Source organism: Cyprinus carpio, chromosome B8, assembly GCF_018340385.1.
Source record: "Cyprinus carpio isolate SPL01 chromosome B8, ASM1834038v1, whole genome shotgun sequence".
Classification (NCBI taxonomy): domain Eukaryota; kingdom Metazoa; phylum Chordata; class Actinopteri; order Cypriniformes; family Cyprinidae; genus Cyprinus; species Cyprinus carpio.
The window spans coordinates 18,506,323-18,518,600 of record NC_056604.1 but is presented as its reverse complement, the minus strand read 5'-3'; the positions used below and the strand labels follow the sequence as shown (position 1 = coordinate 18,518,600).

Below are 12,278 nucleotides of genomic sequence, written 5' to 3'. Positions count from 1 at the left end.
TTAACATTACTTAGTTTAGGACAACTAAACACAAATCTTTTAATGTACTCCAAAATGCCGTCAAGCTACAGCTGTTTCTTCTTACTAATGTAGTGTAACATAAATGTCAAATAAATTTGGCCCCAATATGACAATACTGTGTATGTGTGTACACTTTATGCATGGTTACGTAGGTTTAGTTCACTTAACATGACATGACCCCATTTTTGGTTCCACCAGTCTACTTTGCCCGTTTCACTACCACAATTACATTTTAAAGGGATAGTCTTTAGCTTTTAACAACAAACAACAGCACATTAAGGTTTATTACTGAGCACATTACATCCTATTACTCTGACTACATCAAAATAACAAAGAGCAATTATAAAGTACAAACAGAACAAGTGGTCTAAATAGTGTGATGTTCCTCTTTAAACCACACAAGGCCCATTCAGGAAGGGGTAACACTGTTAACACTGACTGATGCTACTTCCTTTGTGTCAAACTTTACACATTTCTTTACACAAAATTACAGCATTCACAGGTAGTTGCACGGGCTATAACATATGTGGGTGTTTTAGCTTTTCATATATCAAGCCTTGAAACAAAAGCAGTGAGAAAGAGGATTCATTTTATTTGAGCCACACACAAAACTGTGTTAAAGCAAGAGATTTGTTTGCTCGATTAGTTTTGGAAGTTAAACAAATCGAAACTTATGATTTAAACTCCCTGTTTTCACCAAAACTGGCTCGTATTGTCACATGACAATCAAAGAGATGCTGTTGATGTGCAGATGATATAGAAGAGAACTGGATAAGAACTTGAATAAGTTTATTGTGCACTGTTTGAGACTGGTTTGGGCATTTACATTAACAGAACTGGTTCATAAGCATATAAAAAAAGATTAATAAGTGATCTAGTGCTGGGCAACGATTAATCGCATCCAAAATAATAGTTTTTGTTTATATAAAATATATGTGTGCCGTGTATATTTATTATGTATATATATAAAGACACACATATAGAGTACATATTTAGAAAATATTTACATGTATTTATTTATATTCATATAATTTATATTATATACAAATATAGCAGTCAACATTTGAAGTGGATCAAAAAAGTTAATCAAAGATGTCCTAAGACAAGAACGCATTTTGGTTTTAGGTTTCAGGACAACTTTCATGAAAGGTTTTGATCCACTGCAAATGTTGACTACTGTATATTTAATATATAAACATTACATTTTTCTTATATATATACATACATACATACATACAATTCACACACATATATTATGTACACAAAAACTTTTATTTTGGATGCGATTAATCATTGCCCAGCACTAGATAAAACCAATAAAAAATACTACAGAGGTATATGTTTTGTGCTATCTGGAGGGTGCACATAGCCAGTTAATAGGCGGTGCAAGCTGAATAAAATGTGTATGGTTTAAAAAAAAAAAAACTAATCTATCACATCTATCTATATTTAATGTTTCCGATACTGCATGAGTACTAGGCTCATATTAGCACAATGCAAACAGAAAATACTACTGTATTTCTAACAACATAATAATAGAAACTGAATGATTTTTTTTTTCTTTCAAACTGTACTATCTGAGCCCAAAACCCATATTGGATTAATTCAGAGATGCCTTTGGAGACAGAAAAAAAGAGAGTGAACCATCTGTCCACCTCCATAGTTAATTAAATAAACTAATCACCTGAACAATTAAAACTTAAAAGAACAGAATGAAAACAATATCTGTTTATTTAGCCAGACAACAGGAAGCATCAACACAGGCCTCACCTTGGTCACATGAAGATAATATTATTGAACAGAATGATATGCACAAATTACAGAGAAAGAAACAACTTTGCAAATCAATGTGCTGTAAAAAATAAAAAAAATAAACCGTCCAAAATGTCCAAAACGGCTTCATCCAAAAGTCAAACATCATTCAATCTATGATAAGAGATGTCACAGACCTCCACCTAGCATTTGTTTGTACTCATCTCAGATTGCATGAAGTGTTGTGGCATGTGTAACAACATTACCATCTTGACAGTAAAATAAAGTAAGCTTACCCAAAGCCACCAACAGCAGGAAGACAAGCGATAAGCCATGTTTCTATGAAGCAAATCCTTCTATTTAGCCCAAAAGAATGTCTTATAGTCTTTAGTTTTGTGAAGTTTATTAGAATGTTCATTACTTCTCTACCTCTCTCAATGTCTGTGTAAATCTTTTGTGCCCGTGAGCACACAGTGATGTAAAAATGATACTTCCTATGATGACCAATACTGAGAAACGATGAGAGTGGGAGAGCAAGAGAGAGAGTGTGCTTCCTCTTAAAGCCCACATGCAGACACCTACACAACAACAAACTCAAACGTTAAAATAAGAAACAAACTATCCATCCTGGAAATTTTCAAATAACAATTAAAGGTTGAGAGGATATTCACAGCTGTCAGATCAGCCCCATTTTATAGCCACAGCTAAATGTGAATCATAAAAAGCAACGCTGTAATAATGTGATTCATACAGCAGATGGCACTATGTGTGCATTCAGAGGAACTAAGGGGAAAAACAGATTAAAACTGCCTTTTGGAATAAGTCTCTAGTTAGAAAAACTTTCCTCTTTCCTGAAAACACATCATGTATGAAATTTCAATGAATCTGTCGATCAAAAACAAGACTGATCTCAAGCTTTTCAAAAAATTGTTTAAATTGGAGTTAATGTTGTCCATACATATGTTCATAACTTTTCACACAGTTGATGAACACATCATGATTAAGTCTGTTTTAGATTGATTTACACAATCTTACTCAATGCTAGCAGCGTAGCCGGGTTAGAAAATGCTCTGCCTTTACACAGTAACATTAAGACACTCCTTTCTGTCATCAGAATGCATTCCTGCACCACCCAGTCATACACACACAAATAAAACACAAGCTAGTTAGCCTCCATTACCAACAAGCATGCATATAAATACAAACATTCAGCTTAAATAACCCTCAGCCTAAATAACTAGTTCAGTGTGTGCTTAAACAAGTCTATTAAGTCCATCAGATATGGGCAAACATCATTAGCCAAGCACTGCATGCCAGAAAGGGTCATGTGACAGCTGTTATTCACATTGTCGGGGAACTCTTCCAACATCTGGTCTCTAAAGGTTGGTGACATCATCAGAAGTCAACAAGCAATCTCTTCATCCTTCATTTTTGAACACTTTCCATTAGAACATGGTAAAGAACTCGACTCTTATGTAAAATGTTTGCTGGTCCATGTGCAAAGTAGAGCTGACCGAAACTAACAAAACACGATCCAAACAAAACTGACAACAAAAGCTCAACTCAGCAGTGACAAAACATGCTAAATTTGCAACTGACCAAAACTTTTCATATTGATGCATTCCTGGGTAAATATTCAATAGAGTACCCAGCCTTAGTGCAAAGTGCCTGTAAATAGTTTTTTGAGTATGCGAGCATGTGTATGAGAAAATGAATAACATACAGAGAGAAAAATACACAAAAGAAAAGTTTTAATTCTGATCATGCTTCTACTTACCGAGGTCTCTCCACTTCTTTCTTTGTGTGCACTGCGACTTCTTCGAGTTCTCATGTGGGTAAGCGGACCATCAGCAGAACTTTCCGTGGGGGCAGATCTTCGACACATACTCCTTGAACGTTTCTACACAAACATAGAAGGGGCTACAGTCAAGCTTCTTTAAAGAATTCAAAGGAAATGCAATGCAACACAACTAGGGGCTGACACAATATTTGACCACTCCAAAGAACAGTTTTCAAAACCAATATTTAGGTGGTTCTACAATTCAACTCACTGTCAATACATTTCTAAACTCAACACGCACACACACAAAGACTATACAGTGGGAATTTGTGCACAAACATATATGCCAGAGTGTGCTTTTCCTCACCTGTTGTACCTTGTCCCTGTGCGAGGCACGGTTCTCCCTCTGTCCCTGGGATGCCAGCTCCCAGTTTGGACTCCATATAGGATCAGTGACAGAGAAGGTTGCAACCTGACTAGTGGGTACTGAAGTCTCTTTCTTAGCCAATGGCTTTGTGGGAGGAGGAACCAAAGCTCCATTTGACCCCACATTCAAAGGTTCTGAGGTCCAGCATCTCTCTGGGGTCATTATAGGGTCTACAGAGGGATGAAGACATGGTTGTGCAGTCAGCACAGGGGTTTGAATTGTTCCAAGACATGGTTGTGTAGAAAGCATAGGAGTTTGAATTGGTCCAGGACCTGGCTGTGCAGTCAGCATAGGAGTTTGAATTGGTCCAAGACCTAGTTGTGCAGTCAGCATAGGAGTTTGAATTGGTCCAAGACCTGGCTGTGCAGTCAGCATAGGAGTTTGAATTGGTCCAAGACCTGGTTGTGCAGACAGCATAGGTGTTTGAATTGGTCCAAAGCCTGGTTGTGCAGTCAGCATAGGAGTTTGAATTGGAACCATGGGTGGTGCAATATTAGGATGCAGTACAGGAGTGAAGACTGGACTCATGGAAGAGGCTGAACTGTCTGTCAAAATGTTAACCGAACCTCTATCCTCATGATGCAAGAGTTGCTGCTCAAGGCCAACAGGTCTGGTGCTAACTGGTCTTCTGGATCCTTCCATGGCTGATACCCAAAGGGGCTCATCTACAGCCAACTCTGCTTTAGTATGTACCCAATCATTATTTGGCTGCTGAGCAACAAAGGGCCAGTCTGAGGTCTCAATCAATGAGTGTGTTTGTGGCCTAGGTCTTTCTGTAGCAAACGGCAGTGAATGAGGTTGGGTTTGATGCAGAATTTGAGGTTGCAGAGGTGGCGGGAGTTGGGTTCTCATACGTTCTGCTGGGGAGGGCTGGAAGAAAGCCTGGGACTGAGGGTGAAACTGGGACTGAAGAGGAGACTGAACTTGAGATGCTGTTTGGGGTTGGAGAACATTTGGTTGTGTGGCCTGTGGGCGAGCTTGAATCACTGAACCAACACTTCCTGACTCTAAACCTCCATATCCAGTTGAAGAGAAGGTATCAGGTTGGGTTTGACTCCTGAATGAATCAATATCTAAGATGCCAGGTTTGTAAAGCTCATTAGGATGAAGGGAGGGCTGCTTCCATCGGGCAGTGGGGCTATTCTCATGGCTGTCTCGACCAGTCCGAAAACCAAGAGACACTGCATCCAGATCTAGAACTTTTGGCCGAAGAGGAGATGTAGGTATAAACTTCTCTTGCTCGGTCTCCATCCGATGCCTTTCTGATGCTCTCTGCCATTCAGACATTTTTTGTCTATCTTCTCGCTCTTTTTTTGATCTCTGTTTCGCTTGCTCTTGCTGGAGTTGCTTTTCCCGCTGTCTCTGCAGCTCAAAATCAAGAAGCTGTTGTCTCTCAAGCTCCTTGATCCTCTCAAGTTCTGCCAGCTCTTTCTTGGTCTCCCTCTCCTCTGCTTTTTGTCGCTTCCATTTCTCAATCTCCAGCTCTCTCTGTTTCTGTCTTTCAAGTTCTTTCTGCCTTTCAGTCTCCCACTGTCTTTCAATCTCCAGTTGTCTCTCCAACTCTTCTTGCCTCTCAAGTTCCCTTTGCCTGTCCAGTTCTCTCTGCCTTTCCAACTGTCTCTGTCTTTCCCTCTCTTGCTCTTTCTGTTTCTCCAACTCTCGTTGTCTTTCCAATTCTCGCTGTCTTTCTAACTCTTTTAGCCTCTCCATCTCTCTATGTTTTTCAAGTTCTCTCTGCTTTTGTCTTTCAATTTCCCTTTGTCTGTCCAACTCCAGCTGTCTCTTTCTTTCTCTCTCCATTTCCTTCCATTTTTCAAATTCTCTAAGCCTAAGCCTCTCTTGGTCAAGCATTCTATCTTTCTCTAGTTCAAACTCTTTCTGTCGTTGCCTCTCAAACTCTCTCTGCTGCTCTAGTTCTCTTTCTGCAGCCTTCATTCGCTCATATTCAATTTGTTTCTGTCGCTCCTTTTCTCGTTTCTGCTGTTCAATTTCCCTTTGTCTTTCCAACTCCCTCTGTTTCTCCCTCTCTTGCTCTCTCTGTCTTTCCAACTCCTTTTGTCTCTCTTTCTCTTTCTGTATCTCAATTTCTCTCTTTTTCTCCCTTTCAATTTTTTGTTTCTCAATCTCCAAATCTCTCTGTTTCTTTATTTCTTGCTGCCTTTCCAATTCCATCACCTTTTCAAACTCTGCTAGTCTTTGTGTCTCTATTTCTGTTTCCTCCCTGAATGCTTTTTGCCGTTCTCTTTCTTGTAATCTGTGATCTGTTCTTGGGCAAGTGTCATTTTTATGAGGTTCCTCTTGTGAATCTCTCTGCATTGCAGCTTCCAATGAAGGATTTCTTCTAAATGGAGCAATTGGATTCTGAAGACCCCACTGCCCTGATCTAACAGTGAAATCATCAAACAGAACCTCCTTCATCCCTCGTTTAATGTTCCCTAAGATTGCTTCCTCTTCCACTCTCTCACCCTGATGCACAGGCTCTTGAATCTGACCAGTCAGAGCAAAGTAAGTGGCTCTAGGTTTGTTCATTTGCTCTTCGGCTTCTAGAATCTTAGGCCGTTTGGGTGCTGCAACTTCCTCTCGTTCCCTCTCTCTGACTCTTTGTGCTTCTAATTGCTTCTTTCTTTCTACTTCGCTGTCTTCCTCCTCTTCCTGCAGTGCTGCTGCTGCAGCCATGTGCAATTCTGTCTGCCTCTGTATCTCTTCTTCCAACTTTCTCAACATCTCTTTCTGTTGCTCCATCTGAGATTCAATCTCTCTGTCTGCCTCTGTGGCAGTCCATTTCTGTAATGCCCCTACTCTGAGGTAACGTGGAGTGGCTGCTTCATCCTTTAGCAGGTTACCTATCTCATAGGTAGGTCTGTCCTCTTTACCTTGAGGAGCTGATCGCCGAGAATGCAGTGTGTGAGCTCTGTCCTCAAGGGAAGCGGTTGGCAAAACCTCACTAACAGCACGGTTCTCTCCAAACAAAGCCACAGTGTCAAAGACATGCTCCACACGTACAGGGCTGGAAGGAGAAACTTGTTCTCTATAGGTTGCTTTGACCAAACTACCAGGTTCATCATCTTCAAGAGCTTTAAGGGTTTTATCTTGAATACGCAAATAGTGGTTTCGCCTGGGCATGGGTTTAATTGTGCTTTCCTGCTGTGCTCTTGGGTCTTGTGAAATGTTATCCTCCATTACTTGAACATTATGCCTTTCCACCACATGCTCGAACATAGACGCTCGTACTGTTTGCACTCTGTCACTATCAAAACCAGAGTTGGTAGATAAGTCTTGAACACCTAGTGATGATGCTTTCCTGTCCTCTTGTTTGGTGAACTGCCCTTCAATCATGGAGTAATCAAACTACAAAATGAAATAAAAAAATCAATTAAATATATTTTTTACATGATTTCACTTGCCATTGATTCAATTCTTTGTCTCAGTCCCTTTTAATGAGTAAGCAAGAACCCAGAACTTGGATTGACTTGCAGACAGACAAGGTGAGCTCTGTCTACAATTGTGATCCTTAAAGAATCAGCCTTTGACAACCCCCATGTGTAATTATAGCTTTCACTGACAGTTATAGCATTTAGAGGTAACATTTTCTTTGCTCAGATATGAGCTATCATTACAATGGGTGTCTGTGTACATTATGTGTATTACATGACTGATTTAGAGGCACACTTTGAGAGGGAATAGCATATTTCTACTCCAAAGGGCAAATCATCCACAGAAAGAATGCAACACAGACTCATCTGAATAAACAACAGATTATCAAATCTGAGTTATTATTTTACAGAGAAAGGTATAAAAAGGATAACAAAAAAGAAGTACAAGATAGTGACATGAAAAAACTGATATGTGAATAACAAAATGTGAATAATAAAATAATACTACAAAGAGGGGATGGAGACTGAAGCAAACATTAAGGGCACATGAAAAGGGAGAGGAGATTGACGCGTGTAATGAGATCTGTATGCTCTTTGTCAAAGCTCTTAAAGCAAGGTGGGGCATGAAGGGGCCATAATCAAAGCGTCCTCTTCTCTCACAAATTGACCTTTCCCACCCCCTCCCTTCAAAGCGTGCATGTTTCATAATTGCTATATGACTAATGCTACAACTCAGATTACATGTCTTTTGAGTGCCGCACCTTCTGTGACATCAGAAGCACCTTTTTCAGCCTCATATGTTATTTCTCTATTCCTCTCCCTCTCTCTAACAAAGTGAAATCTTTCTTTTTCTTTTTTCAAGGATGATCAACATTTTTGGGGGGGCTGTGACCACAGTAGGTCAGTTACTGTCACAAATGTCAAAAAGGCCCTTTTCAAAAGGATTTTTCTATTCATTTAACAATATACTGTTTTACTTTATCAAACATGCGATTATCATAGAAAAACTGTGTCAGGGTAAGAACACACAAATACAAATACTTTTCTGAGAGTAAAGAGCTACAAGTTTTCTGTATGCAGTATTAAAACACTTATATATTTCTGTATTAAAATCATTGACGGCCTTTTGCCACAAATGTTAAAGGAAATGGAAAACAAGCAATTACAGTTAGTTTACTTAATTTGTGATAGACTTATCACAATTATAGTATACTCTGGTGTCATTTGTTTAAAAAAAAAAGTAAAATGTTAGATTTTATGGAAAAACTAAACTTCTAAACACAAAGCCTACTGTACTGCACCTTGCAAAGATGCTTTATTTGTGGCAGTATGATTAATAGCAGTGGTTCATATTCCCATACCTTTTTGTTTTGATCTTCTTCAACCTGCTGGGGGCCTTTGAGCTCATAGGAACTATGGCTTTCAAGCGCTGCTTCAAATCTGTAAACAAATCAGATTAGTTAGAAACAAATACTATATATAATACTATAGCCTTGATTTTCAGAGTAAAGAATGTGAATCATGACAAAAGCAAATGGGCATTAATTATGCTTTCTGTACCATCCAGCTGCAAACATGTAGTATACATCTTTGTGTACATTTGAGGGGGGAAAAGAAGATATGCAAGACGTAATTACACATAACGTCAGCAAAATATACATAAAGAATACCTTATGCACATAATGTAGATCCTTTACTATTTATTTTGTTGCACTAGTCATAAAATGCTTCCTTTGTACTTTATTCTTTTTTTCAGGAAGTAAAAGAGAGATGTTGCATACCACATCTATTTTATTCCCACATTTGTAAAAACCCAAAGGCAGTAAATCTACTACAAAACTGTGCATATTGAAGTATTTCAGTACATACATAATATTTACATACAACAAGAGGTTGATAACTGATTATACAACTCTAATTAGCAGCCCTCTGTAATGAATGTTGAAAACCACTGGATCTTACCTTTTAGTGCGGTCAGATACTAGGGTACGTGGCTTACATTGTGGCTTCTGGGGTGGTGACAGCGTAGTAGGCACTTCTTCGGTCAGTTCTTTGATTCGCTGTTTCACCCCCAACGCTCCATCAGTATCAGAGACAGACAGCCCCAGTGAGCGAGGCTCAGTCCCTGGAGTATCCACACGTGCCACTGAGAAGGGGGATGAAGAAGAGTCCAAAAGCAGACTAATGCGTCTCTTTATACTGCTACCTCCTGTATCCTCAGGTTTAGAGTCTTTCTTGGAGTTCTCATTTTTTGATTCAATCTTTTGAGTCCTTTTCTCAAGCAAAGGGGACTTTTTTGACCCTTCTGCCCTTTCAGCACTGTGTTCTTTCTCTTGAGTCTTAGCTCCAACACCCTCTAGCATTTGAGGAGTGTTTTCTTTACCATCCTCCTTGGTAGGTCGCCGGTTTAGGGACAGCCCAATTGTCTCAAACTTAGAGGTAAGATCAGATGAAAGGGGTCGTCCTTTTGTCCAACGAGGAGCAGGTGTAGGGGATACAACCTGAGACTCAGACATAGTGGGGCTTTGGAGAAACGCAGCTGAAACCGGTCTGGGTCTTGAACCTTTAGATTGGGGGCGAAGAACAGTAGAAGAACACGCATCCTTAGCACCAGAATCCTCTTTACTGTCCTCGTTATTAAGTCCAATCTCTGAGAGAAAGCCCACTGATTTAGCACGAGTGATTGAAGGGCCAGGCTGTTTCTTCGGAGAAGCAAAAGGCCATTCAGCACCAGGAGTGGAGGTCTGAAAATCAGTTTTGGGTCGAGCTGGTGAGGCTCCAAAGCTTGTTCTTCTCAGCACATCCCCGGTTTGGGTTGTTCTAAATTTGCTGGAATCAGTAGAAGCGATGGTTGGTGCTGGTTTAAAGGCCACAGGTTTGTTTGTTTGACCGCTGGGCTTCGGGACTGTTTTAAAGGCAGGTGGTACACTGGGTTTACTGGCTAGCTGTGGTTTAGGTGTGCTGGGCAGGTCTGGTTTGGAGGAAACTGGTCGACTGGGTTCAGGTTTTGGTTTTGGCTGTGGTTTAGGAGCAAGAATGGGGCGTATAGTGGGATTTTTCTCCACAGTGAAAGGTTTTGGGGTGAGTCTAGGCTTGGGACCCGGGGCAGGTTTGTTAGGCTCCGGGTGAAAAATAAGTGGCCCCTGGGTGCCACCTGAACTCTCCATCAAGCTCTTGTTGCTAGAGTCTATGAGAGGGCTAAGGTGCAGACGACTCCCAACCACACATGGCCGCCCAGCATCAACCTCAACCTGGGCAGCCATTGCACCACCTGAAACAAGAAACAAAAAAAATCCAGGGTTAGCTAACAAAAATTTGTCTTTTTTTTTCCTGACAGAGAATAAATTGCAGATCACTAGGTAGGGCTGTGCAAATAATCGAATGTGATTTTCATGCGCATCTCGTCAGTGAAGCAGGTTCTGTGATTAGTAGTAAATCTCCAGTACGTGCTGTTAGATGGAGCGGTATTTAATACGATTATGAAGGCGATTTTTGCGTAGCTAACTACGGCTCTGTGTGGTAAATGCCGCTCCATCTGAAAGCACGTGCTGGAGATTTACTACTAATCACAGAACCAGCTTTACTGAGAAGATGCGCATGAAAATCGCATTTGATTATTTGCACTGCCCTATCATTAGGATTTCAGTTATTATTATAGTTTCAGGTATTCAACTGTATCTGGCGATAGATCACTTTCTGCACTCAATTTGGTTGTCGCCAAATCTCTTTGCTGCTCATTTGCATAAATCTAAGCTCAGTTTAACACTATTTTGCTGCCAACTGTCATGGGCTCTCATTGGAAATTATATCCAGTCGCCTTATCGCAGCTCAATGCTGTCAGTGCCCTCCTATAAATTGGCGGGAAAATTCTTTAGTCAGTTGAAACCACTGACCAGTCTAAAATCCAACAAACTGAGCAGAATCTCTGCAGTATCATTTTACACCGCAAACAAATACAGTGTTCTCAGAAATGTTGTTGTGGTGGGGGTGTGTCTATGAAGCTGAAGAAAAATGCTCTCTAACCCTTTTCCTCTCCTCTGCTGTGGACTTTGCCTTTGCAGAAACAGAGCTTACAAGAGCACACCGAATGCTTTACTGACACATCATTAATCACGCCGTGAGAGTGCGTACGTATGGGTGTATTAAATCAGCATGATTGGACATTACCTAAAAGGGAGGGATCAATTTGCTGAATTAGGAGTCCAGACTGAGACCGGGTGTGTGCATAAAAAATCCTGCTACTACAGGCAAACACACATCTAACAAAAGGAATTCACAGGAGGATCCAAAGAGCCATAGTTGCTAATGCAATACACATGTCACTCTTGGAATCTGCGTACTAATACAAACACGTGTTCACACTTAGACTTTTACAACACACACATACTCACATTTTAACTAGAACGCAAGAGCTATTCATAACACATTCACATGCCTGTGTAAATGCACATGCGTTTGCCATGCGTCCCTGTGCCGTTATTAAATTGTGCTTTGTCTGCAGTTTTCCAACACCACAATAATAACTCACCTGCTTGGCTGTCAACCGTCTGCAGTGGAGCCCTGGTTTCTGTGGTAACCGCAGAGTGATGTCATATCATATGGGGAGGAGGCGGAGCCAGACTCTGTTGCAGGGAACACAGCATGGTTAGACACCGTTACTTCTGCACAATTAAGGTATCAGTGTCCTTTGAAGTTTTGAAGTCGCCACACATGCACACACATTGTCAATGGTACAGCTTGTTGAAATTTTTGAATATCATAATTGAAAAGTCAAATGAGAATGTAACAAAGACTTTTGAGACGCAGCACAGGCTCAAACATACAAACACGTATACAAAATCTACACAATTTTTGCAACATGCAAATTAGACTCAATCAGTCTCTTTTACAAACAAATGAACACACAGAAAGCAGACACACAGTT

At 40.3% G+C, this 12,278-nt stretch overlaps 1 protein-coding gene across 3 annotated transcripts in view; it reads right to left on the bottom strand.

Moving 5' to 3' along the window:
* The window catches only part of LOC109092105 (calponin homology domain-containing protein DDB_G0272472-like), a 36,647-nt gene that overhangs the window by 20,480 nt on the left and 3,889 nt on the right, over positions 1-12,278 (bottom strand). For all 3 annotated transcript variants that reach the window (XM_042728975.1, XM_042728974.1, XM_042728976.1), the window contains exons 2-6: positions 11,883-11,976; positions 9,317-10,625; positions 8,716-8,794; positions 3,921-7,328; positions 3,551-3,673 (exon numbers count right to left, since the gene is read on the bottom strand). In XM_042728975.1, coding sequence (XP_042584909.1) covers positions 3,551-3,673; positions 3,921-7,328; positions 8,716-8,794; positions 9,317-10,617 — 4,911 coding nt within the window. In that variant the 5' untranslated portion in view covers positions 10,618-10,625; positions 11,883-11,976. The remainder of the gene's footprint in view (positions 1-3,550; positions 3,674-3,920; positions 7,329-8,715; positions 8,795-9,316; positions 10,626-11,882; positions 11,977-12,278) is intronic.